The sequence below is a fragment of the Eriocheir sinensis genome, chromosome 4 (assembly GCF_024679095.1).
Source record: "Eriocheir sinensis breed Jianghai 21 chromosome 4, ASM2467909v1, whole genome shotgun sequence".
Taxonomy (NCBI): Eukaryota; Metazoa; Arthropoda; class Malacostraca; order Decapoda; family Varunidae; genus Eriocheir; species Eriocheir sinensis.
This window is the reverse complement of record NC_066512.1, coordinates 5,917,952-5,940,686: the sequence shown is the minus strand read 5'-3', so window position 1 is coordinate 5,940,686 and position 22,735 is coordinate 5,917,952. Positions and strand designations below refer to the sequence as shown.

General features: G+C 45.6%; 1 protein-coding gene across 1 annotated transcript in view; it reads right to left on the bottom strand.

The window, feature by feature from the left end:
• Positions 1 to 22,500, bottom strand: part of LOC127008167 (platelet-derived growth factor receptor beta-like) — a gene marked incomplete at its 3' end in the record, with an annotated part of 22,877 nt that extends 377 nt beyond the window's left edge. Inside the window, 3 exon segments of the mRNA XM_050879850.1 lie at positions 19,469 to 19,504; positions 19,852 to 19,991; positions 22,356 to 22,500. Coding sequence (XP_050735807.1) covers positions 19,469 to 19,504; positions 19,852 to 19,991; positions 22,356 to 22,395 — 216 coding nt within the window.
• Between the last annotated feature and the right edge of the window lie 235 nt (positions 22,501 to 22,735).

Sequence of the window (22,735 nt, the reverse complement as noted above, 5' to 3'; positions counted from 1 at the left end):
TGAACAAATAAGAAAAAAAGCTAAGAAAACAGAAAAAAACAATTTTGTGGCAGCTTTTGCCTAGCTTGTCTAATGGAACAGCTTAATATTTACATGCAGTTTTTAGCTGTTCCTAAAACACACACACACACACACACACACACACACACACACACACACACACACACACACACACACAGGCATGCATGTATGCACATGGAGGAAATTAACTAAAGGTGGCATATACTAGTTTGAATGAAACATACACAGACAGAGCAAATTGAGTATATAAGGGAAAATGAACTGGACATCATGGGACTCGTTGAAACTAATTTAAGGGTAGGCAGTGACTGAGTGGTTAACGTGCTGGGCTCACATTCACCACGCCATGGACAACGTTGGTTCGAATCCCCATGCTACCACCTGGGATTTTTCAGTCACCGCCGAGTGGCCTAAGACTACCCACATGCTGTCCAGAAGACCACCCATCAACCCGGACTCTAGAAGAAACCGTCCAGTGAATCAAGAATGAGTTCCGGGGGAGAGCATGATCCAAGCATAACTGGCGCCACAATAAAAAAAAATTCCTGCGCCACGACGGGCTTGGACCGACCATCTGGCCCCTGAAGAAAGTCTACCGGCGCTATAGGCGAGGATGTAAAAAAAAAAAAAAAAAAAGTGATGCAATCATGCCCCCCAAAATTGGCCACCGAAATTATAATGCATGGTGAAAAGACGAAAGGGAAAACAAGGAGGGGGAGTGATGATTTTGGTAGAGAAAGACCTGGAAGTTGATAATGTAAGGCCGTAAGCTATGGTAAAGGATGTGCTGAAATAATAAAAGTAGGAGTACAACAGGAAGGAAGAAGAAATAGACACTTTGATGTAGTGTATGTTCCACAAAAAATTATATCTTGAGGTAGAGAAAAATATGATATTATGATGAAAGACAAGTGAACGTGTGGAGGATATGATTAGTGGGAGTGACAACCTAACAATGATGGGGAATTCAACTTCAACTGGAAAGAGGTGTGTTGGGAGGAGTGGACGGCAGAGGGAGGTGAAGGGTCATGGGAGAATTACGAAGGTATCAAGGCTGGATCCAGTGTTCCCAAAGGAGCCAGAAATAGTAGAAATGGTGTTGGACATAAGTCCTCTAGGAAGAAGTGATCAAGTGGTTATTGAGTTTACGATGAATGATAGAAGTGAGCAGAAGAGAACACCACAAAATTGGGAGATACAATTACAGCAAGGTGAACTATTCACAATTGAGGAACCACTTTGCAGAAGTGGACTGGAGAAAGTTCTACGGGCCTGACGCAGTGGAAGAGCAGTGGCTGTCTTCACTCGAAACTTACAATGAGGGAGTAAAACAAAAAGTACCAAAACTGGGGAACAGAGAGACTAGAAATAAATTTTGGTTGAACAGAAGATGTAAAATAGTGAATGAAGAAAGAGATATAGCATGGAACATATGAAGAAGAAGGAAAAGACAAGTCCTATGGGTGAAGTACAAACAAGCAAGAAATAAATACATTAGAATACGAAGAGAGGAACAGAGGTATTACGAGAGGAATGTAATAAAAAATCTTCAAAAAACAGCCGAAGTTATTTCATAGATATGTCGGCAGCAAGCTGAAAAACACAAGGAAGGTGTGTCAGGTTTGGTCCTGAGGGAGTGTAGTAAGCTATTAGCTGATGAGATCCAATGCGTCATAGTCAGCTCACTAGCAGAGGGTAAGGTCCCAGCAGACTGGAAGCGAGCAGACATCATACCAGTTTACAAAGGAGGATGCCGGAAAGACACTTGGAACTATAGGCCAGTCTCTTTAACAAGTGTGGTAGCGAAGATCAGTGAAAGGCAGATCAAAGATAAATGAATGAACTACCTAGAGTAAAAAATAAAAAATAAACAGATTGATGAACAAGCAGTATGGCTTTCGAGGAGGAAGATCTTGTACAATGAATTTGATGTGTTTTCACTCGCGAGTGATATGCATAGTACAAGGAAGGGATGGCTGGGCTGACGGAATTTACTTAGATCTACAGAAAGCATTCAACAAGATGTCACATAAGAGACTACTGTGGAAGATGAAGTACATCAGATGACTGAGAGGAGGTCTTTTGAGGTGGATGAACTTTTTATAAAACAGGGAAATGAGGACGGTGAACAGGGATGTGAGGTCCTCATGGAGGATAGTGATCATTGGAGTCACACAGGGGTCGATACTGGCTCCGATCATGTTTACAATATATATCAACGACATGACGAAGGGACTAAACACTTATATGAGTTTGTTTGCTGATGGTACCAAGTTATTTAGGAAGATTGGAAGTGAAGAGGATTGTCAAGACCTGCAACATGAACTGAATTGGATATGGGAGTGGAGTTGTAGATAGGAAATGGAATTAAACATCAGAAAGTACAGTGTGATGGAATTCGGAATAAGCAAAAAGAGATTTTAGATCCCTTCCGAACTAGTGCACTTGCTAGCGATAGAGGACTCGATCACGCTCCAGGGACAACCATGGATAAAACCGGCAACCTTATCCCACATTTGGACATAGTGAATCAGGCTGCACTAGAAATTTCGAACCCAACAAAGTAGGAAGGAACACTTCTGGCAGCCCTGCGCCATCCCACGGACCGCCCTCTCACACCCCACCAGTTCATTCTCTCGCTGCCCATCGTGGAATCGACTTCGTCTCCCCTGCCCCATGCTGGTCATCGACGGGTGATCTATGGGAAGACTACTACCTGGCCCTTCTCCACCCAACTCTGCACTACTGCCAGTAGGCGGAGTGTGTGTGTGTGGTCTCTTGCGCCGACGGTGGCTTCTCATAGCCTTCGCTTTTTAGCCCCTCCCTCCCCACCCCACTCGGTACTATCTACGATAGGCGGAGTGGGTGGGTGTGATCTATGACGCCTGTGTGTGTGTGTAATAATAATAATAATAATAATAATAAACGGTTTATTTCATGAAGTACCAGGCAGCCCTAGAGCTGAAAATATACATCAATGGAAGATGAAATGAAATGAATGAGACAAATGAACAAAGTAGTATGATCGAAAATAAAAAGGAAAATAGAAATAACAATAATAGCAATAATCATAGTAAAGATAATAATAATAATCACGATAATAATCACGATAATAATAATGATAATAATAATAGTAATCATAATAATAATAATAATAATCATAATAACAACAATAAGTCCTAATGAAAAATATTTACAAAACATACAAATTGTGCTGCTCTTAATTTGCATTGTTGATATATTTGACCATCACGGGCACTGCGCTGTTCTTATAGCGGTCAGTCCGTGCCCGTATCGGGGCAATAATGTTGTGGTGTCGCACTGATTGCTGAGGGCGGTTCACTGCGGGTGGGAGGATGTGTCTGTGTCTGGGCTGGTTGAGAAGCTTGGTTGCGAACCGGTGTAGTAGGGTCTCGTGACGGTGTTGTAGGCTGGTGAGATGGAGGGAGTCGAGGGCGTCCTGGTAGCTGGTGTAGTGAGGGCCCAGGATGATTTTGCAGGCTCGCTTCTGGACGCGTTCAAGTTGGCGGCGCTGCGTGATGTTGATGGAGGAAGACCACGCTGGGGACGCGTATGTCAGTTTGGGGAGGATGAACGAGGAGTACACGCTCGCCAGCGCACACTCAGGGGCCCCCAGCGTTTAGAGTCTCCTCAGCAGGTACAGTTTATAGGTGGCAGATCTGGTGAGCTGGGAGACGTGCTCCTTCCATGTGAGTTTGTTGTCCAGGGTGACTCCAAGTAGTTTTGCTGATGTAACTACCCGGAGGGGAGTGTCGTTGATGGACACCACAGGGGGGGCAACAGGGGCAGAGGAGGTGTTGATGTGTAGGAGTGTAGTTTTGGTGTCGTTGATGGTGACCATGTTTTGTGTTGTCCATGTGTGTGTGTGTGTGTGTGTGTGGTTTATGGCACCGAGGGTGCTGCATCTTCACCGCTCCTCAGCCCCTTCTCCAGGCCTGCCTCTCCCTTCCTTCCCAGGAATGGAAGACGGATCATAGTGACGTATGGCGCCCAGGCCCCTGCCCCCCACTCTGCACCGTCAACGATAGGTGGAGTGGGTGGGTGTGGCTTATGGCGCCGAATGGGCTGCTTCCTCTTCGCAGCCGTCGTTACTCTACTATTCCTCCCGGCTCGTCTGTCCCTTCCTTCCCAGGAAAGGGAGACGGAGCTTGGTGACTTACGGCGCCCAGGCCCCAGCCCCCTTGCGTCGTTCAACACTGATCATCTACAATTCTACACACTATAAGGTAAGCCTAATGACCTGGCCCTTCCCCAGCCAACTCTGTACTATCAACTATAGGCTGAGTGAGTGATATTGGCTTATGGCGCCGAGGGGACTTCGTCTTCGCAGCCGTCGCTACTCTCCTCCTCCCCCCGAACCGACTTTTCTTTGCTTCCCAGGAAAGGGAAATGGAGCACGATGACTGTTGGCGCCCAGCCCCCCGCCTTCCCCCTCCCCTTCTCCGCTCTCTGATTGAGAGCGAGGGGCTGAGGCCGGCGTTTTCGTGCCTGTTGGAACTTCGTCGATCCCTCCCTGCGCTCTGCTGGTGTGAGGGATGAAGAGCGACGCTTGGTGGCCCCTTCGTCGTTCCACGCTGGTCATCAACGTGCTACATAAGGTAAGCCTACTTCTCTCCCAGTGGGACATGGAGGGGGGACTTTTAGCTCCTAGCCGGCTTACCGCTGTTGTTCGTCCTGCTCTGGCCCTTCCCCAGTCAGCTCTGCTCTTTCAGCGATAGGTGGACTGGGTTCGTGTGTTTAGGGCGCTGAGGGGACTTAATGTCAGAGTCGTCGATACTCAGCACTTCCTCCCGGCCCGACCTTGTCTTCTTCCCCAGGAATGGAGCGGTGCACGGTGATATATGGCGCACGGGCCTCCCCCACCCCTTCCCCTTCTCCTTTTGCCTGTTGAAGGCAAGGGGCTGGGGTCTGCGCTTCGTGCTTTATAGATTCGCCGCTTTGCAGCCACCTTCCTGTTCTCTTCTGGTCTGGGTGAAGGATGGAGTGACGTTTCGTGGCCCTTTCGTCACTCCATGCGGGTCATCTACGTGTTCTCCTGGTAAGTAAAGAGCCCTTCCTGTGTGGCGAAGGGGGAGGGCCTTTGGGCTCCTCCCTCCTTCTTTCCCGTTGGTCCTCCGCTCCTACTCGCCTGTCCTGGCCCTTCACCCCCCTCCCACTCTGCATTATCGTCGATAGGCGGAGTGTGAGTGTATGTGTGGGTGGTTCTTAGCGCCGAGGGCACAGGAGTTCGCTGCCGTTTCTACTCTCCCCCTTTCCTTACGGCCCTTCTCTACCTTCCCTTCCAAGATGGAGAGTTGGAGCACGTTGACTTTTGCCTGGCCTGTTCTCCCTTACCCACTGGCTGAAGGTAGGGGAATGAGCTTCTCTGTTCCTGCTTTCCGGAGCTTCATCGGCTCGCCGTTACCTCCCATCTCTGTATGGTGGCTAGTGTGGCGGTGTTCGATACTTCGTGGTTCCTTCGACGCTCCTCCTCGTCGGCTCTCCCCTCCCCTTCTTTCGATGGTTGAAGGCGAAGGTTTGGGTTTCGGCGCTTCTTGCCTTCTGGAGCTTCCCCGTTTCGCCACATCCTTCCATCTCGTCCTGTTGGTCAACCCACTCGTCGAGACCGGCCCTCGTGGTCATGGACTTGGAGGACAACTTCCATGCGGTTTTGCGCGGGTCAGGAGTTGTGATCCTTCCCCCTGATATCTGTAAGGCGTTGGCTTTGCCTGTGTTGTCTCCGGGTTCCCCCTCCTTCCGATGGGGCCATCGACAAGTCCACCGCAGCTTTTCTGGCTCTGCGGCGGGAGACCTTTTGCGTTCTACCGGAGACAACTCTCTTCTCCGCTCTCCTCAGCCATTCGTGGCTTCTGGAGCCTCGCTTCCTTCTCCTCTCTCTGTGGATTGGTCGGGGAACGGAGGGAGTACGGAATTCGTAGCTCTTGCAGAGCCTCCCAGGCCATTCGAGGTGTCTGGTACTTCACAGCTACCTTCCGTGTTTGTCGGCTGGTCCGAATACGGGATGGAGTGCGGCGATCTGGAGATCTTCCGCTGCTCCTCCTCGGGCATTCGTGGCTTCAGGAGCTTCGCCGCCACCTCCTCTCTTTGCCGGCAGGTGGGGGACACAGAGGAGAGACGGCGATTCGTGGCTCTTTTGCCGTGCCTCCTAGGCAAGCCATTCGTGGTTTCTGGAGCCTCACTGTACTACCTCCCGTCTTGTTGGCTGATCGGAGTAACGGATGCAGTGCGGTGATTAGGAATGCTTTCGCCGCTCTTCGGCCGTTCCTGGCTTTCTAAACTTCGCCTCCTCCCAGTTCTGTCGGTTGGTCGGAATGACAGATGTAGTGCGGCGATTCGGAATGCTTTCGCTACTCCTCGGCCGTTCCTGGCTTCGCCTCTTCCTCTCACCTCTGTCGGTTGGTTGGAGTGATGGATGCAGTGCGGCAATGCGTGATTTTGTCGCCGCTCCTCGGCCGTTTCTGACTTCAGGAGCTTTACCACCTCCTCCCACCTCTGTCAGTTGGTCGAAGTGAAGGGCCATTCTTTCGTGACTCCCGGAGCTTCGCCGCTACGTCCCTTCCTCTTCGGCTGGTCGGAGTGAGGGACAGTGTGGTGTTTCGCGGTTCTTTCGCTGTTCCTCTTCAGCTTTTCTGGCTTCTGGAGCTTCGCTGCCACCTCCCTTTTTGGTCTGCTGGTCGGAGTGACGGAGGGAGGGCGGTGTTTCAGGGCTCTTTCACTACGCTTCCTCGGCTGTTCACGGCTTTCAGCGGTTCGCCGCCACCACCTCGGTCGTGAGGGAGGTGTGCGAAGATTCGTAGTCCCCTCCCTTTCCCCCTGCTCCTTTCCACGTGGGGTTTGGCTATTAGCGACTTCCCTGCGGCTTCCTTTCTCTGTCTGTTGGTCGGAGTCTTTTCGTGGCCATTTGTGACTCCTGGAGCTTCGCCGCTGCCTCCCATCTCTGTCGGCTAGTCGGAGTGAGGGATGCAGTGCGGCGATTCGTGTCTCATTCCCCGCTCTTAGTGTTTTGAGGAGCTTCGCCGCTACCTTTCCTCTCTGTCTGTTGGCCGGAGCGAGTAAGGGAGTGCGACGATTCATATCTCGTTCGCTGAAAATGCGACGATTCGTGCCTCGTTCGCTGGGAGTGGTACGATATGTGGCTCGCTCGCCACCTTCGTCCGCTCCTTATACCCCCATCCCCCACTCCGTGCGGCGTTTTTGTCTCTTTTTTCGCCTTCCCCTTACGACGAAGGACTAGGTCATTCGGTTTTCCTGGAAAAGTAGGGTGATACATTATTTCACCTCTTCCCTTTCTTCGCCCCTCCTTCCCCTTTCACCTATCTTTTGTAATGGTTAGTAGATTCTGGGTTGGCGTTGTATAGCTTCTGGAGCTTCTCTGTCTGCTTTCTGGTGCGAGGGAGGAAGCACGACTATTTGTAGTTCTCTTGCCGCCCAGCTTCACCTCATGCGGATAAGGATAGGGCGATTCACCGATAGTGGGGACAGTAGAGTGATTCTTTTGTTTCACCCCTTCCGTTTCGCGGTAATGACTTCCTTTTTCAAGCTAGTCAAAAGCTTCTCCGTGTAGCGCAAGGCCACTCGGCGACTTTCTAGTTCCGTGGTCACCAGCTCTGGTCCTTGCACGCTCTGTGCCTCTTGAATGGCTTCTTCAACCAGAGTAGGGTGCGGTTCGCTACGACTGGCTAGAGCCCTTCATCCAGAGGGAGGCGTTCCTCGCCTAGCTCGGGAGGGCAGTCGCTAACCTTAAAAAGAGCTCCTAGTAAAGGAGGTCCTCTGCCATAAACTTAATTTTTCTCGTGACCCTGACTGGATCAGTCAGGGTCACGAGAAAAATTAAGTTTATGGCAGAGGACCTCAGTTTTGGTTGGGGTTTAGGTCTAATTCGACGTTCGGTTTTCCTCCTGTTTTTTCCCCTCTTTTTTTCCCTGGCTCCTTCGGGACCCTTGCGAAAGTCCTCCAGTGCCCCTAAGGCAGTAAATGCAGAACAGATGCTCCCAGGGACCGTTCCCTTTAGGAGGCCTCATTCCAGGCAAAAGGGGTTCAGAGCATCACAGCCTGGGTATTAACGCGTTCCCCCCCCTGTAGTGAACGACGTTTTTCCCGTATAGTGGACGACGTTCTCTGGTGACAGGACTGCTGTCTTCCTCTTTCCCGCGTCCGTGATCCGGGACATGACGCAGGAGAGGACCACCGGCTCTTGCGTGTGGTAGTTCCAGCTTGATAGGAAAAATCCTTTCTTCACCACCACTCACGCACTCGTTGGCAAGGGTACGGGAAGGGAGCCTATGGTATTCAGCTTCATGCTTCGAGGCTCGTTACCTCTCCTACTCTGTCGTGGAAAATTTTCGCGTTGCAGAGTCTCCCTTCACTTGGCGAGCCTGGCCGGGGTACTTTATCTTAAATTCATGTAAAATTGTATTACTGAATTTTTCACAGGATATTTACCTTAGCTTCCATTTCTTCCAACACTGGCGTATCTGGGATGAGGCGTTTGTTTCTCTGCTCACTTTCTGTTTCGCCTGTTCTTCTTTGGACTTTTGGGCGTCTTGAGCAGTTGTCTTCCCTCTCCCCGCGGGGACAGGGGACTTCTTGCCCCTTCTCTAAGTGGTAGATAGCAAGTGCACTAGCTCGGAGGGGATCTAAAATGACGATTTTGGGATACGAAAAGCCTATTTTTGGGTCCACGAAAGAGCTAGCGCACGGCCTTCGGCCTCCTACCCTTCCGTCCCCACCAAGTTCAGAGTCCCCAGTCCCCATGCGAGTTCTCCTCTGAGACAGGAATGATCTGGTGTAAGTGTGTGTGTGTAGGGGGTGGGGGGGAGGGGTTGAGGGCGGTCCGTGGTATGGCACAGGGCTGCCAGGCGTGTTCCTTCCTGCTTCGTTGGGTTCGAAATTTCTAGTGCAGCCTGGATTCATTATATCCAGATGTGGGATAAGGTTGCCGGTTTTATCCAGGGTTGTCCCTTCAGCGCGATCGAGTCCTCTATCGCTAGCTAGTGGACAAGCTTTTTCGTGGACCCAAAAATAGGCTTTTCGTACCTTAAAGCCGTCAATTTCGGGTAACTATACAATGAGAAATGAAAGCATTAAAAAAACACCAATGAGGAAGGACCTGGGAGTATTGTATTTGACGGCTTATAAGACGCATGGGCTTATAAGATGCACTTCAATTTTGGCAGGCATTTAAAATAAATAAACAAATAAATAAACGGGTTTAAACTATGAATGTCAGGTGAAGGGTTTTCGCTTGACATTCATAGCCCTCCCCACTACCAGGTCATTTTCAAAGTTTCATATGTATTTAGATCCTTATTGTCGGAATTTCTTTGTATAAAATTACCTCTCGTTAAATCATTTATGTCAGTAGGGAGAAATTATGCACTATTTGGGGTCAATTGCACTTTGGGTAATTAGTAACATTATTGTGATTCAAATTTACGACGGTAAATCGTAGGAGAAACTTTTATACCAGCGATTTGAAGCTGGTATTTTGGCTGACGTGGCAGATAAGTGACACCATGTGTTGAAGCTTCGAAGCTTCACCGAAACTGACGTCACGTATACTTGAGGCTCAAAGCCCCACTTGGATAAAAGACGCCGAGCCGTCGCCACCTGCTCTCCGAGTTGCTTTATACTGTCTCGCCTTTCGACAACCTTCATGGTGATTACTTTTATCGTACATATGTAAATAAGTACAATGCTCAATGTAGCCAAAATATACACTGTCCATGGCCTAAAAGAGGCAGGGAATTCAATCAGACGCCTTCTATCTTCCCTACGCTTCACCCACTCCAAAAATCACACGAGCTAAATACATTGTATTGATTTCCCGTGTTTTTTTTCGGGCGATTAACATATCACCGAAATTTCTGTATATATAGCGGATCCGTTATATAAGGAATTGATCTTTGTAACGCTCTACGTCAGTTCTACATCTAGACAAAGTGAGTAGTACCGTTATTTGTTAGTTGGGGCTCGGGATTGTTTACCAACTTTGAAGCGTGTCATCATGAAACGCCCGAATTCCATTCTCTATACTTCCACATGACCACTGCGTGTAACAAAACACATAAGAAATTAATCCAGACAAGGAAGGTTTTGCCGGCACCTGGGATCGAACTCGCGACCAGCGAGATGGGAAAGCCACTCTTTAACCAGTCAGCAACAGAGGTACCTCCCTCGCAGAGTAAGTTATAGGAGGCTCGCCCATCAGGTAGGTCAGCTGCTCTACACGACTTACCCTCGACATCTAGATTAATTTATGTGTGCTTGTCACTGAAACTTCCCATTTTCTCTGAACTCTTCGGAGAGCATGGGGCATCACTCTACCTGTTACCTATTCAAGGGAGACACGACAGAAATACAGGAGAGGATCCCACCGCTGCCACCAGTGACATGTCCGAATTCACCTCTCTGTACTTCCACACGACCACAGCGTGTAACAAAAAACACGACAAATTAATCCAGAGAAGGAAAGATTTTGCCGGCGTCGGGGATCAAATCAATGAACAGCGAGATGGGAAAGCCACTCCTTAACCAGTCGGCCAATGAGGTACCCAACTCGCAGAGTGAGTTATAGGAGGCTCCTATCCTGTCCTATCTCCCACTCTCTTTCTGTTGTTCATTGATAATCTTCTTTCCAAAACGAACTGTCCTATCCATTCTTACGCCGTTGACTCTACTCTGCATTACTCAACTTCTTTTGATAAAAGGCCAACCCAACAGGAACTATACGATTCCAAGCTGGAGGCTGCAGAACGCTTAACCTCAAACCTTATTATCATTTCCGTTTGGGGCAAAAAGAACCTGGTGTCTTTCAACGCCTCAAAAACTCGATTTCTTGACCTATCAACTCGACACAACCTTCCAAACACCTATCCTCTATTCTTCGACAACATTCAGTTATCACCTTCTTCTACACTAAATATCCTCGGTGTATCCTTAACTCAAAATCTCAACTGGAAACTCCATATCTCCTCTCTCACTAAATCAGCTTCCTCGAGGTTGGGCGTTCTGTATCGTCTCCGCCAGTTCTTCTTCCCCGCACAGATGCTGTCCATAAACAAGGGGCCTCGTCCGCCTTCGTATGGAGTATGCATCACATCTGTAACAACTCCACTCGGGACGATTCTGGGCATATTCCTCCTACTCATCCCCCCTCTGACTCCTTTATGCTTGTCATTAAGATTCTTAAGAATGACGTTTTCTATGCCCTCTCTGGCCTCAGCCCTCAGAAGGCTTATGGACCTGATGGAGTGCCTTCAATTGTCCTTAAAAACTGTGGGTCCGTGCTGTCACCCTGCCTGGTCAAACTCTTTCGCCTCTGCCTATCAACATCTACCTTTCCTTCCTGCTGGAAGTACGCCTTCATACAGTCTGTGCCTAAGAAGGGTGACCCTTCCAATCGCTCAAACTACAGCTCTAAAGCTTTACTTTCCTGTCTATCTAAAGCTTTTTAATCAATTCTTAACCGGAAGATTCAAAAGCACCTTTCCACTTCTGACCTTCTGACCTTCGCAAGGGGCGTTCTACTGGCGATCCTCTTGATCTCTTAACTAACTCTTGGTCATCCTCTCTTAGCCGTTTCGGTGAAACTTTCTCAGTTGCGCTAGACATATCAAAAGCCTCCGATAGTGTCCGGCACAAATCTTTGTTTTCCAAACTACCTTCCTACGGTTTCTATCCTTTTCTCTGTACCTTTATCTCCAGTTTCCTCTCTGACCGATCTATCACTGCTGTAGTAGACGGTCACTGTTCTTCCCCTAAACCTATTAACAGTGGTGTTCCTCAGGGCTCTGTTCTATCTCCCACTCTCTTTCTGTTGATCACTGATGATCTTTCCAAAAGGAACTGTCCTATCTATTCTTACGCCGATGACTCTACTCTGCATTTAACAACTTCTTTTGATAGAAGGCCAATTCAACAGGAACTAGACGATTCCAGGCTGGAGGCTGCAGAACGCTTAACCTCAGACCTTGCTGTCATTTCCGATTGGGGCAAGAAGAACTCAACACAATCTTTCAAATACCTATCCCCTATTCTGCGACAACACTTAGCTGTCACCTTCTCCTACACTAAACATCCTTGGTCTATCCTTAACTCAAAATCTCAACTGGAAATTCCATATCTCCTCTTTCACTAAATCAGCTTCCTCGAGGTTGGGCGTTCTGTATCGTCTCCGCCAGTTTTACTACCCCGCACAGATGCTGTCCATATACAGGGGCCTTGTCCGCCCTCGTATGGACTATGTATCACATGTGTGGGGGGTTCCACTCACATAGCTCTCTTGGACAAAGTAGAGTCAAAGGCTCTTCGTCTCATCAATTCCCCTCCTCATACTGACAGTCTTCTACCTCTTAAATTCCGCCGCCATGTTGCCTCTCTTTTTATCTTCTGTCGATATTTTCATGCTGACTGCTCTTCTGAACTTGCTAATTGCATGCCTCCCCGCCTCCCGCGGTCCTGCTGCACTCGAATTTCTACTCTAGCTCATCCCAATACTGTCCAAACCCTTTATGAAGAGTTAACCTGCAGCATCACTCTTTCATTCCTTACACTGGTAAACTCTGGAACAGCCTTCCTTCGTCTGCATTTCCTCCTGCCTATGACTTGACCTCCTTCAAGAAAAGTCCATCAAGACACCTCTCCACCCGAAATTGACCTATCTTTTGGCCACTCTTTACTTTTTTCTATGAGTAGCGGGCTTTTTTTCTACACTCTTTTTGTTGCCCTTGAGGCGTCTCCTTTGTTGTAAAAAAAGAAAATGTGTGTGTGTGGGGGGGGGGGGGCTCCACTCACACAGCTCTCTTGGACAGAATAGAGTCAAAGGCTCTTCGTCTCATCAACTCCCTTCCTCATTTTGACAGTCTTCTTCCTCTTAAATTTCGCCGCCAGGTTGCCGCTCTCTCTATCTTCTATCGATATTTTCATGCTGACTGCTCTTCTGAACTTGCTAACTGCATGCCTCCCCCTTCCCGCGGCCCCACTGCACTCGACTTTCTACTCTAGCTCATTCCTATACTGTCCAAACCCCTTATGCAAAAGTTAACCAGCATCTTCACTCTTTCATCCCTTATACTGGTAAACACTGGAACAGCCTTCCTTCGTCTGTATTTCCTCCTGCCTATAACTTAACCTCTTTTAAGAAGAGTGTATCAAGACACCTCTCCTCACTCTTTTGGACACTCTTTACTTTTGTCTGTTGTGGGAGCGGTGAGTAGCGGGCTTTTTTTTTTCTTTTTTTCTACACTTTTTGTTGCCCTTGAGCTGTCTCCTTTGTAGTAAAAAAAAATCCAACCAATTCATAATTCGTTTTGTGAAACCTCATTTAATTTTTCATACTTATTAAATCCTAATATTTTACTATTAAAAATTTCAATATGTGCTGGGACCTACCAGAACTGGTCTTTCTTAGAGACTCGAGAGTCCTGTTTTGAGATGTAAAGAAATATGGTGTTGACAGCGACATTGTCAGAGGGGTCCTACCGGGTATAAGGTTTGTTCATCAGATGGGAGCAGATGGGAGGATGCTGGTAGATAAGAGTGAGGTGAGAAGAAGATGGGCTGAATATTTTAAAGTATTGTTGAATGTGGAAGATGAGAGAGAGGCAGTGATAGTGGCTGTGGGGATGCTAGGAGAGTAACTGTGATCGGTGAGGAAAATGAAAGGAGCAATACAAGAGAGAAGGTGCAAATGGCACAAGGGAAAATGAAAGCGGAAAAAGCCCCAGGGTTGGATGGGTGTCATGGAGAATGTCTTAAAAAAGGTGGAATCGGGATTGTGGAGTAGTTGGTGAGGCTGTTCAACGTGTGTTTCAGAGAGGGGGCCGTCCCCTTGGAGTGGAAGAGTGCATGTGTAGTGCCACTGTATAAAGGTAAAGGTGATAAGTATGAGTGTGGTAGTTTTAGGGGTATCAATTTGTTGAGCGTGGTTGGCAAGGTGTATGGGGAAGTATTGATTGATAGGGTCCGATGGGGGGACAGAGTATATGGTTGGTGAGGAGCAGTGTGGGTTTAGGAGAGGCAGAGGGTGCATGGACAGGGGCGCCGATAAGGGAGGAAAACAGGAGAAGGATTCTAGGGGCCCATGAATGAGAGGGGCCCAGAGTTTGGCTGGAGTAGGTAGGAAGTCACCTACCGAACGGGCGCAAGCCACTCCCGGTAAGGTATATATGGGAAGTGAGGAGGGTGATGAAGCCCTCCAAAGACCCTTCGCGTTACCTCACTAACCGGTTCCCTATTGTCTCATTAACACCAGAGAGTAGTTCAGCATGCTCTCTTAAGACAGATCTCTTCTATCCACACCACACTACATTCACACAACACACACACACCTATTCCCAAAATTCAAAATTCAAAATGGCCTTCAATAACCATGCCTCGGAGTCCCCGCCTGGGGGGGGAACCACAAATTCCCCCAGGGAGGACTCCCCTTCTGGCTGCCGACCTGAGAGGTGTCTTGATAACTCCTCGAGCCTTTTTTTTCTCAATTTCTGCAACATTCGCTGTTTTCGTTCTAATTTTCATTCTGTGGAACACCCTCTCTCCTCCTCTAAACCTCACCTTCTCTTCCTCACCGAAACACAGGTTTCTGAGGCTACTGACAGCAATCTCTACTCTGTTCCCTCCTTCTATCTCTATCGTAAATTTCAATCTAAAGCTGGATGTTGCGCCTACGTGCGCAACGACATCACTTGCTCTCGTGCCCACGACCTTGACTACTCAGAATTTTCCACCATCTGTCTAAGACTTCATTATCATTCTACTACTAAATACATCTGTGCTGTTTATCTCTCACCTAACTCTACTAACTATGTAAAATTCTTTAACTACTTGAACTCTAAAGTGGAGCACATCTTGACCCACTCTCCCTTCCCTGAAATCTCCATCTTGGGAGATTTCAATGTTCACCACCAGCTTTGGCTTTCATCCTTTTTCACTGACCAGCCTGGTGAACAAGCTTACAACTTTGCTCTCCTCAATGACCTAGAGCAGTTGGTTCAGCACCCTACACGTATTCCCGACCGTCTTGGAGACAGGCCCAACATACTAGATCTCTTCCTTACCTCTAACTGGAGGTCGTCCTCTAGCATTCCCTCCCTCTATCTCACTCACATACACCCTTCTGGTCATCTTACTCTCCTCCATTCACTCCATGTGGCCAAACCACTTTAAAGTCTGTCGCTTCACTTCTTCCACCACTCCACACTGCTTCCCTTCACCCTTGTGACACATTCCAAAACGCTCGTACACACTTTCATTACTCATTCCATCCATTCTACTCACACTAAAAACACTCCTCAAATAACTCATTTCCACTGCCTGCACTCTAGACCTCTGACTTTCATTCCAGGCCCACTTTTCACTTGCATATGTGAGGGTTGGTACTATTATTGTATTTCTCAAATCCCTCTTTACCTCCATGCTCACACTTCTGCCATTCATGATTCGTCCCAAAGATCCTACCACCCTTCTTCCTTGCAATGCCCTTTCTCTTATATCTCCCTCCGTACCACCATGCTGACACATAACTGATCCAAGGTACTTAAACTCATTGACCTCCGTTTCTTCACCATTCAAAATTATTTTGCATTCTTTTTCACATTCAGTTCCCACTCTATATTGGTATACAAAATCTACAACCTCACTTCTACTTCGCTCACAAACCATCACTTTACTTGTGTCGACATTTACTTTCAGCTTTCTCCTGTTACAGTCACTATCAAAAACACTGACCAAATAATGTAGGTCACTTTCATTTTCTGCAATGAGCACCGTGTCATCAGCAAACAGTATCGAATTCAGTACCCACTTCCTTCCCTCATCGAACATTCTTACTCCAACTTCTCCAACTTTGCCCTTAATTTCTCTAATAACACCATCCATATAAATGTTGAATAACCATGGTGACATGATGCACCCTTGTCTTAAGCCCACTTTTATCTCAAAATGTTCACTTGTTTCTCCAGTAATTTTGACACATGCAGATGCATCCTCATAGAAAGACTTTATTGCACTAAGCAGTTTTTCTCCCACACCAGAAATCTTTAAAACATCCCACAACGCAATCCAATCGACTCTGTCATAAGCTTTTTTCCAAATCCATGAAGGCAGCATATAGTTTCTTTCCTTTGCTATTTTTTTCTACTACCATCCTGAAGGCAAATATCTGATCCACACATCCTCTTCCATTCCTGAAGCCTCCTTGATCTTCACTGATTTTCTCTTCTGTAGGTCTTTGCACCCTCTCTATTATGACTTTTCCATATACCTTTCCGGGTATACTCAGGAGACTTATACCTCTATAGCTCCCACATTCCCCTCTCCTGCCCTTCCCCTTGTAAACTGGGACTATGATGGCTTTCGTCCAGTCTGCTGGCACCCCCCCCCCTCCCCTTTCCATGCTACTTTACATATCGTGACCATCCATTTAACAACTACATCTCCTCCACACTTCAACATTTATGCTGTGATTCCATCAATTCCTGCTGCCTTTACATCTTTTAATCTTTTTATTGCCTGATTTACTTCTTCATATGCTATACTTCTTTCTTTATATACTCCTCCTCTACCTCTACTCAAAACTGCTGCTATTACAGCTGCTGGACGTCCTTCCTCAAAATTCATTAAGTTTTTGAAATATTTTCTTCATCTCTCTTTCACAGCTTCCCCGTCTTTCAACATCTTTCCATTATCATCCATAACCTCATTTATTTTACTTGAGGAGATATTTTCTGCATTTCTTTCGTTTTTTACTTCTTTCCAATATGATTTCCTGTTCCCTTTATATTTTTCACTTAGTCTTTTTCCAAAGTCTTCATCAACTCTCTTCTTACTTTCTTTTATTGCTTCTTTTAATTTCATTTTGCATTCACTATATTACTTTTTCCTTTCCCTTTTTACTTGCTCAGCCACATTTCTTTTTTGAGTTTTCTTAAAAAGTTCCCTTTTCTCTTTTACTATCCTCCTTATCTCTTCTGTTCACCATGAATTTACTTTTCTTTTTCCATCTCTTACCACTTTCATCCCTAACACTTTTTTTTTGTTGTAGTTACCATTATTTCTTTAAATGTTTCAAAACTTTTTTCAATATTTGTATTATCTTTTACACTTTCCCATTTTTCACTTAAAAGGCCTCTGCCATTTCACGGTTATACTCATCTTTTATTTATTTTTCCTGTAACTTTTCTATTTTCAGTATTTCCTTTTTTACTTCACCTTTCTTTTCAAACACCCACTTTTCTTTCAGCTTTATTATTATTATTATTGTTATTATTATTATTATTATTATTATTATTATTATTATTATTATTAGTAGTAGTAGTAGTAGTAGTAGTAGTAGTAGTAGTAGTAGTAGTGGAAATTGTAGTAGTAATAGTAGTAGTAGTAATATTTGTCGTAGTAGTAGTAGTAGTAGTAGTAGTAGTAGTAGTAGCAGTAGTAGTATTAGTAGTAGTAGTAGAAGCAGGAAAATAGGAACAGGTAAATTTATAAATTATCAGATTCAGAGACGATTTGTAAACACGAAGGAGGTGGCTCGGAGGAATTACGGCTCTGGAGATTCCCTCGAGAGGCTACGCAAACGAATGTCAGGTGGTATAAAACCATAGGGCGAGTCGAAAAGCAGTTGTGTTCGGCAATAGTCTGGTCAGTCTCTGTTCAGTCTTCACGATGAACAGAAGAGACAGAGCACTAGTTGTTCGTGCCAACATAGTTAAGTCACGGGATTTAGGCAACAACCACCGGGCCATCGCCGATGATTTGACGGTGTACAAGACAACTGTCATGAAGTTCCTCAAACGTCATGACGAGAGCGGAGATTTGACCAACCTGCGTAAGTATAAGTTGTTTTACACACACACACACACACACACAAACGTCATGCAGTAATTCGTGCGTGGCTCACAATCGAGACGTTAAGGATTCGATCATCGGCAGAGTAGAGACGGATAGCCCAGTCTCCTTATTCGTTCTCACCCAGCTATGAATGGGGATCAGTCGGAGGCCGTGTTCCTTCTCCAGTTTTTTTTTTTTTTTATCTTTTTTTTTTTTTTGTGTGTGTGTGTGAGGTCCCAGCCGAGCCATGTCGAAAAATCCGTCACTATAAGCTCCAAGCTCTTTCGGGGAGGATAATGGTTAAAGGTCTCGTGTAGCAGATGTTCAGACTGTAGGTGGATCGAGAGAGTTTGAGTGGACAGCCCGGGCCCAGGGCAGCTTCCATCCAGGCCCTGGGCGGAGTGACCTGGGGTCCCTTCCCCACGGCTACCTGCAGAGTAAGTACCCCCGGGAGACTAAACTCATCGGTCAAGCATATTCGTTTTTTTCATTCACTGGTGCACCAGCTATCAGTCGATCCGATAGTAGATGCATGGTTAAGTGTCGTCACTCAATTTTCTTCTTGATGTGTTATTTTTTTATGAAGTACGGGTAAGTACTACTGTTATACAGTACACTGTTACTTTAGAAAAGAGTTGCCGTTGTTGGTGTAGAAGCGATTTCCACCTTGTTTATATTTGCGAAGATGTTTGCAGCTTAATTTAAGGGCAAGTGCAGCACTAAAACCCCATTAACCAGTAACCCAAAGCGTCTTATAAGTCGTCATATATGGTAACTGTATCAGATGATTTGTCGCCAGAGAAACACATAATTAGAATTATAGATGAGACGTACAACCTGGTGAAAACAAAAGTTGCTTTTCAATATATGGATGAAGAAATGATGAAGAAACTAGCTGTGACAGTGATATGCCCAAGCTTGGAATACGCAGCAACAGTATGATCGCCGAGTACAAAGTCAAATATAAGGAAAGTAGAAAGGATTCAGAAGGCAGCAACATAGTTGGTCTCAGTGTCGTGCCATTCATGGGTACACATTTAAACATACCGGCACTGGAATAGAGGAGGTAGAGAGGAGATCTGATTGCGGTGTATAGTGAGCTGGATGGGGTGGAGGAAGTGGAAAAGGAAGATCTAATAACATGGGATACAAGAGACTCAAGGAGTCATGGAAGGAAGATGAAAAAGGAAGCCTGTAAAAGAGAGAGAAAGGAAGCCTGTAGAAGAGACATAAGGGAGAACAGCTTTCCAAAAATAGTGGTGGAGTCCTGGAACGGCTTTGAAAAAGATGAGGCCCACGCAAAGACAACTCACGAATTTAAGGTCAAGTTGGATAATAGCACATAGAGAAACAGGACAGTATAAGCATAGCTCCGTTTCTATATACTACAACTAAGTAAATACAGCTAGGTAAATACACACACACGCACACACAAAGTCTGACTGCTTCCATCACTCCTCATCGCGTAAAATCAGCTGTAAAAATAACATGCTTTACTTTAACTAAATAAAATTAATATGGTGACAATTTTGTCTGTTCTACAAGACAGAGTAAATAGAGGTCCTTTATATCATCCCTGATATGCAGTACTTACAATCAAAGTAGACTCAGTGGGAGAGCCTTTCACAGTCTGTAAAAATTCAAAGAGACCAATTAATTTATCTGCTTGTGATCCTCAATTTCCTTGAGGTTATCAAACACAGGGTTGACAACCGACACAACCTCCAACCTCTTCATCGTGACAACATGAGACAAACAGATGTGTCATTATTTTTTTAGTGCTGTAATAATCAATCCATTATAACATGTTGCTATAAAAAAAGGTTTTATTGCTGTTTTTTCTCCTGTGGACAAAAATATATCAAAGAGTGTGTATTAACACTACAAAGCTATGGGAGGGATGTGATGCAGCTGCTACCATCATAATTCTTTATGTTGACAGAAACACTAGAATGGACGGAAAGAAATTGTACTTACATAGTCAATTTCTTCATCAGGAGTCTTCCAGTTCAAGGGCTTGGATCCCGTGCAGTTGAGGATGAGCGGTTCCTTTGGCTTCATCAACAGCTCATCGCCAGCATCCAGGAGCGGCGGACCACTCGTCAACGATGCACAGCCTTGGAGGAACATTTATATTTCTATGTTGCATATCATTATTAGTGGAATTATTATCTTTACTAAAAAAATCACATCGATGTTTTCTATTTTGTTCGTACCAACACAATCATTTTGGTGAAACACCTGAAGCTTTTGAAACATTAGTAAAGGTTCTGAATATTTTATGGAAGCCTTGAGATCACTTGCATCATTGTTTATGTTGCTATCCCTGACATCACTGGAAACGTTGTATTTGTTATTACCACTGGCATCATTCTCATCCTTACAAGACAATAAAAATTGGAAATATTTATTGATCATTATTACTGGCGTCATCACCATAATTTCCTCTCAGTTTTCACGCAGGAAAATCTAACAACCATTCCGGAGAGCGTTCAGGTATATGAGGGCGAAGAGAAAGACAAGTTGAGGGATGTGATCATCACTAGGCAAGTAGTCCAGGATGAGATTAGTAGGTTGAAGAAAAACAAATCGCCGGGCCCAGACGAGGTATTCCCGAGGGTTCTGAAAGAGTGTAAGGAGGTCTTTAGTGGCCCTCTTACCGATATCTTTAAGATGTCGGTAAATTCTGGGTATGTGCCCAATCAATGGAAAGTAGCTGATGTGACGCCGATTTTCAAAAAGGGAGACAAGTCAGCCACCTCAAATTATCGCCCAATTAGCTTAACATCAGTTGTAGGAAAGATGTTGGAGTCAATTATAGCCGGGAGCATTCGGGACCATCTAGAAAAGCATAATTTAATTCATGATTCGCAGCATGGGTTCACAAAGGGTAGGTCTTGCCTTACTAACCTGTTGTCCTTCTACACTAAAGAAATCGAGGCGGTTGACCGAGATGAAAACTATGACATATTATATCTAGATTTCAGTAAAGCGTTCGACAAAGTCCCTCATCACCGGCTATTACTAAAATTACAGGCTCACGGCGTAGATGGGAAAGTTTTGAACTGGATCAGGGCGTGGCTTAGTGGTAGGAAGCAGAGAGTGCAAATCGATGGTAGAAAATCTGAATGGGGCAGTGTTACTAGTGGAGTCCCTCGAGGGTCGGTGCTGGGTCTTCTGCTTTTCATTATTTACATCAATGACTTGGACACAGGAATTAGTAGTGATGTCAGTAAGTTCGCAGATGATACCAAGATCGGTAGAGTTACCCAATCAGACAGGGACGCTACCGTTCTCCAGGATGAGCTTGACAGACTATATGATTGGGCGGGGAATTGGCAGATGGAATTCAATGTCGGGAAGTGTAGCTTTTTGAGTGTAGGTAGGTATAACCCCTCACACAATTACTCCTTAAATGACACTCCTCTAAGCAGGTCTGGGCGTGAGAGAGACTTAGGAGTCCTAGTGAGCGCTGACCTCCGTCCTAGGGCTCAATGCATTCAGGCTAAAAATCGGGCCAACAGAGTACTGGGTTTCATCTCAAGGAGCGTAAGCAATAGGAGTGCTGAAGTCATCCTCAAACTTTACCTAGCACTATTTAGACCTCATCTCGATTATGCAGTTCAGTTATGGTCCCCCTACTATAGAATGGATAACAAAATGTTAGAATTTGTACAGAGGAGGATGACAAAGATGATTCAGGGGGTGAGAAACTTGCCTTATGAAGACAGGCTGAAGCATTTAAATCTACACTCTCTAGAATGGCGAAGGTTGCGAGGAGACTTGATCGAAGTCTATAAATGGATGAAGGGCTTTAATAAAGGGGATGCCAATAATATTTTGATAGTAAAAGAGCCAGGTAGGACGCGTGGCAATGGTTATAAGTTAGACAAATTAAATAAATATTCAACAAAGACATAGGCAAGAATTGGTTCACCAATAGAGTGGTGGACGAATGGAACAGGCTTGGGAGCCATGTTGTGGGTGTCAATACCATAGATACATTCAAAAAGAGGTTAGATAAAGCCATGGATGGTGAGGTAAGGTGGGGTTGAGTGTACAGGAGCTGCCTTGTAAAGGCCAACCGGCCTCTTGCACACTCCTTACGTTCTTATGTTCTTATATTTAAACATTTGCAACCTTTTAAGCATTAGCAGGAGTAGATGACAATTTCCAGAGCGCCTCACCATTACACGCCAGAGCAGCATAAGTAAGAGGATGAGTCTTATGCTGCATCTTGTAAGTTGTATAGTGCCATCACAAGAAGTGGATGATTTACTTCAGAAGCACAAAATGTATTACTGGGAGTTCATAAAATACTTCACTTTTCCAAGAAAACAAAAGCAGGATTGGGAGAAATTACTAGATGATGAGGTGATGAGTTCTACACAGTCTTAACAAAGTGTTGTCAATACAATCTTCTTCCTTGAGGATTCAAAAGCAGAAAACTTAATAAACAAGGGGGAAATAAAATCCCTCACCTCTCCAAAACACCGACAGAAGGAGTAGGAGACGCTTCATCTTAGAGGTCTGTGTTCCCCAGCGTCATCACATTGCAGGACCAAGGAAGGACAGGGACACGGCAAAGCTGGCAGGAATATGATCACTGTATTGTATTGATTTATTGTAGAAAAGAAATAATACAATTAGGGAGAACATTGGTGCCTGCTGCCCATCCTAAGACAATGTGTTTAATTACATAGGATACATAGGATGTACGAATAGTAGGCACTTAGAAAAATAAAATGGCATAATATGGCCATAACTTGTAACAAAGTAGTATAGTACGAGCTGTATTTTCCTAGTTGTGATATACATAACTGGCATAACTGGCACCATTATAAAAATTGCCTGCGCCACG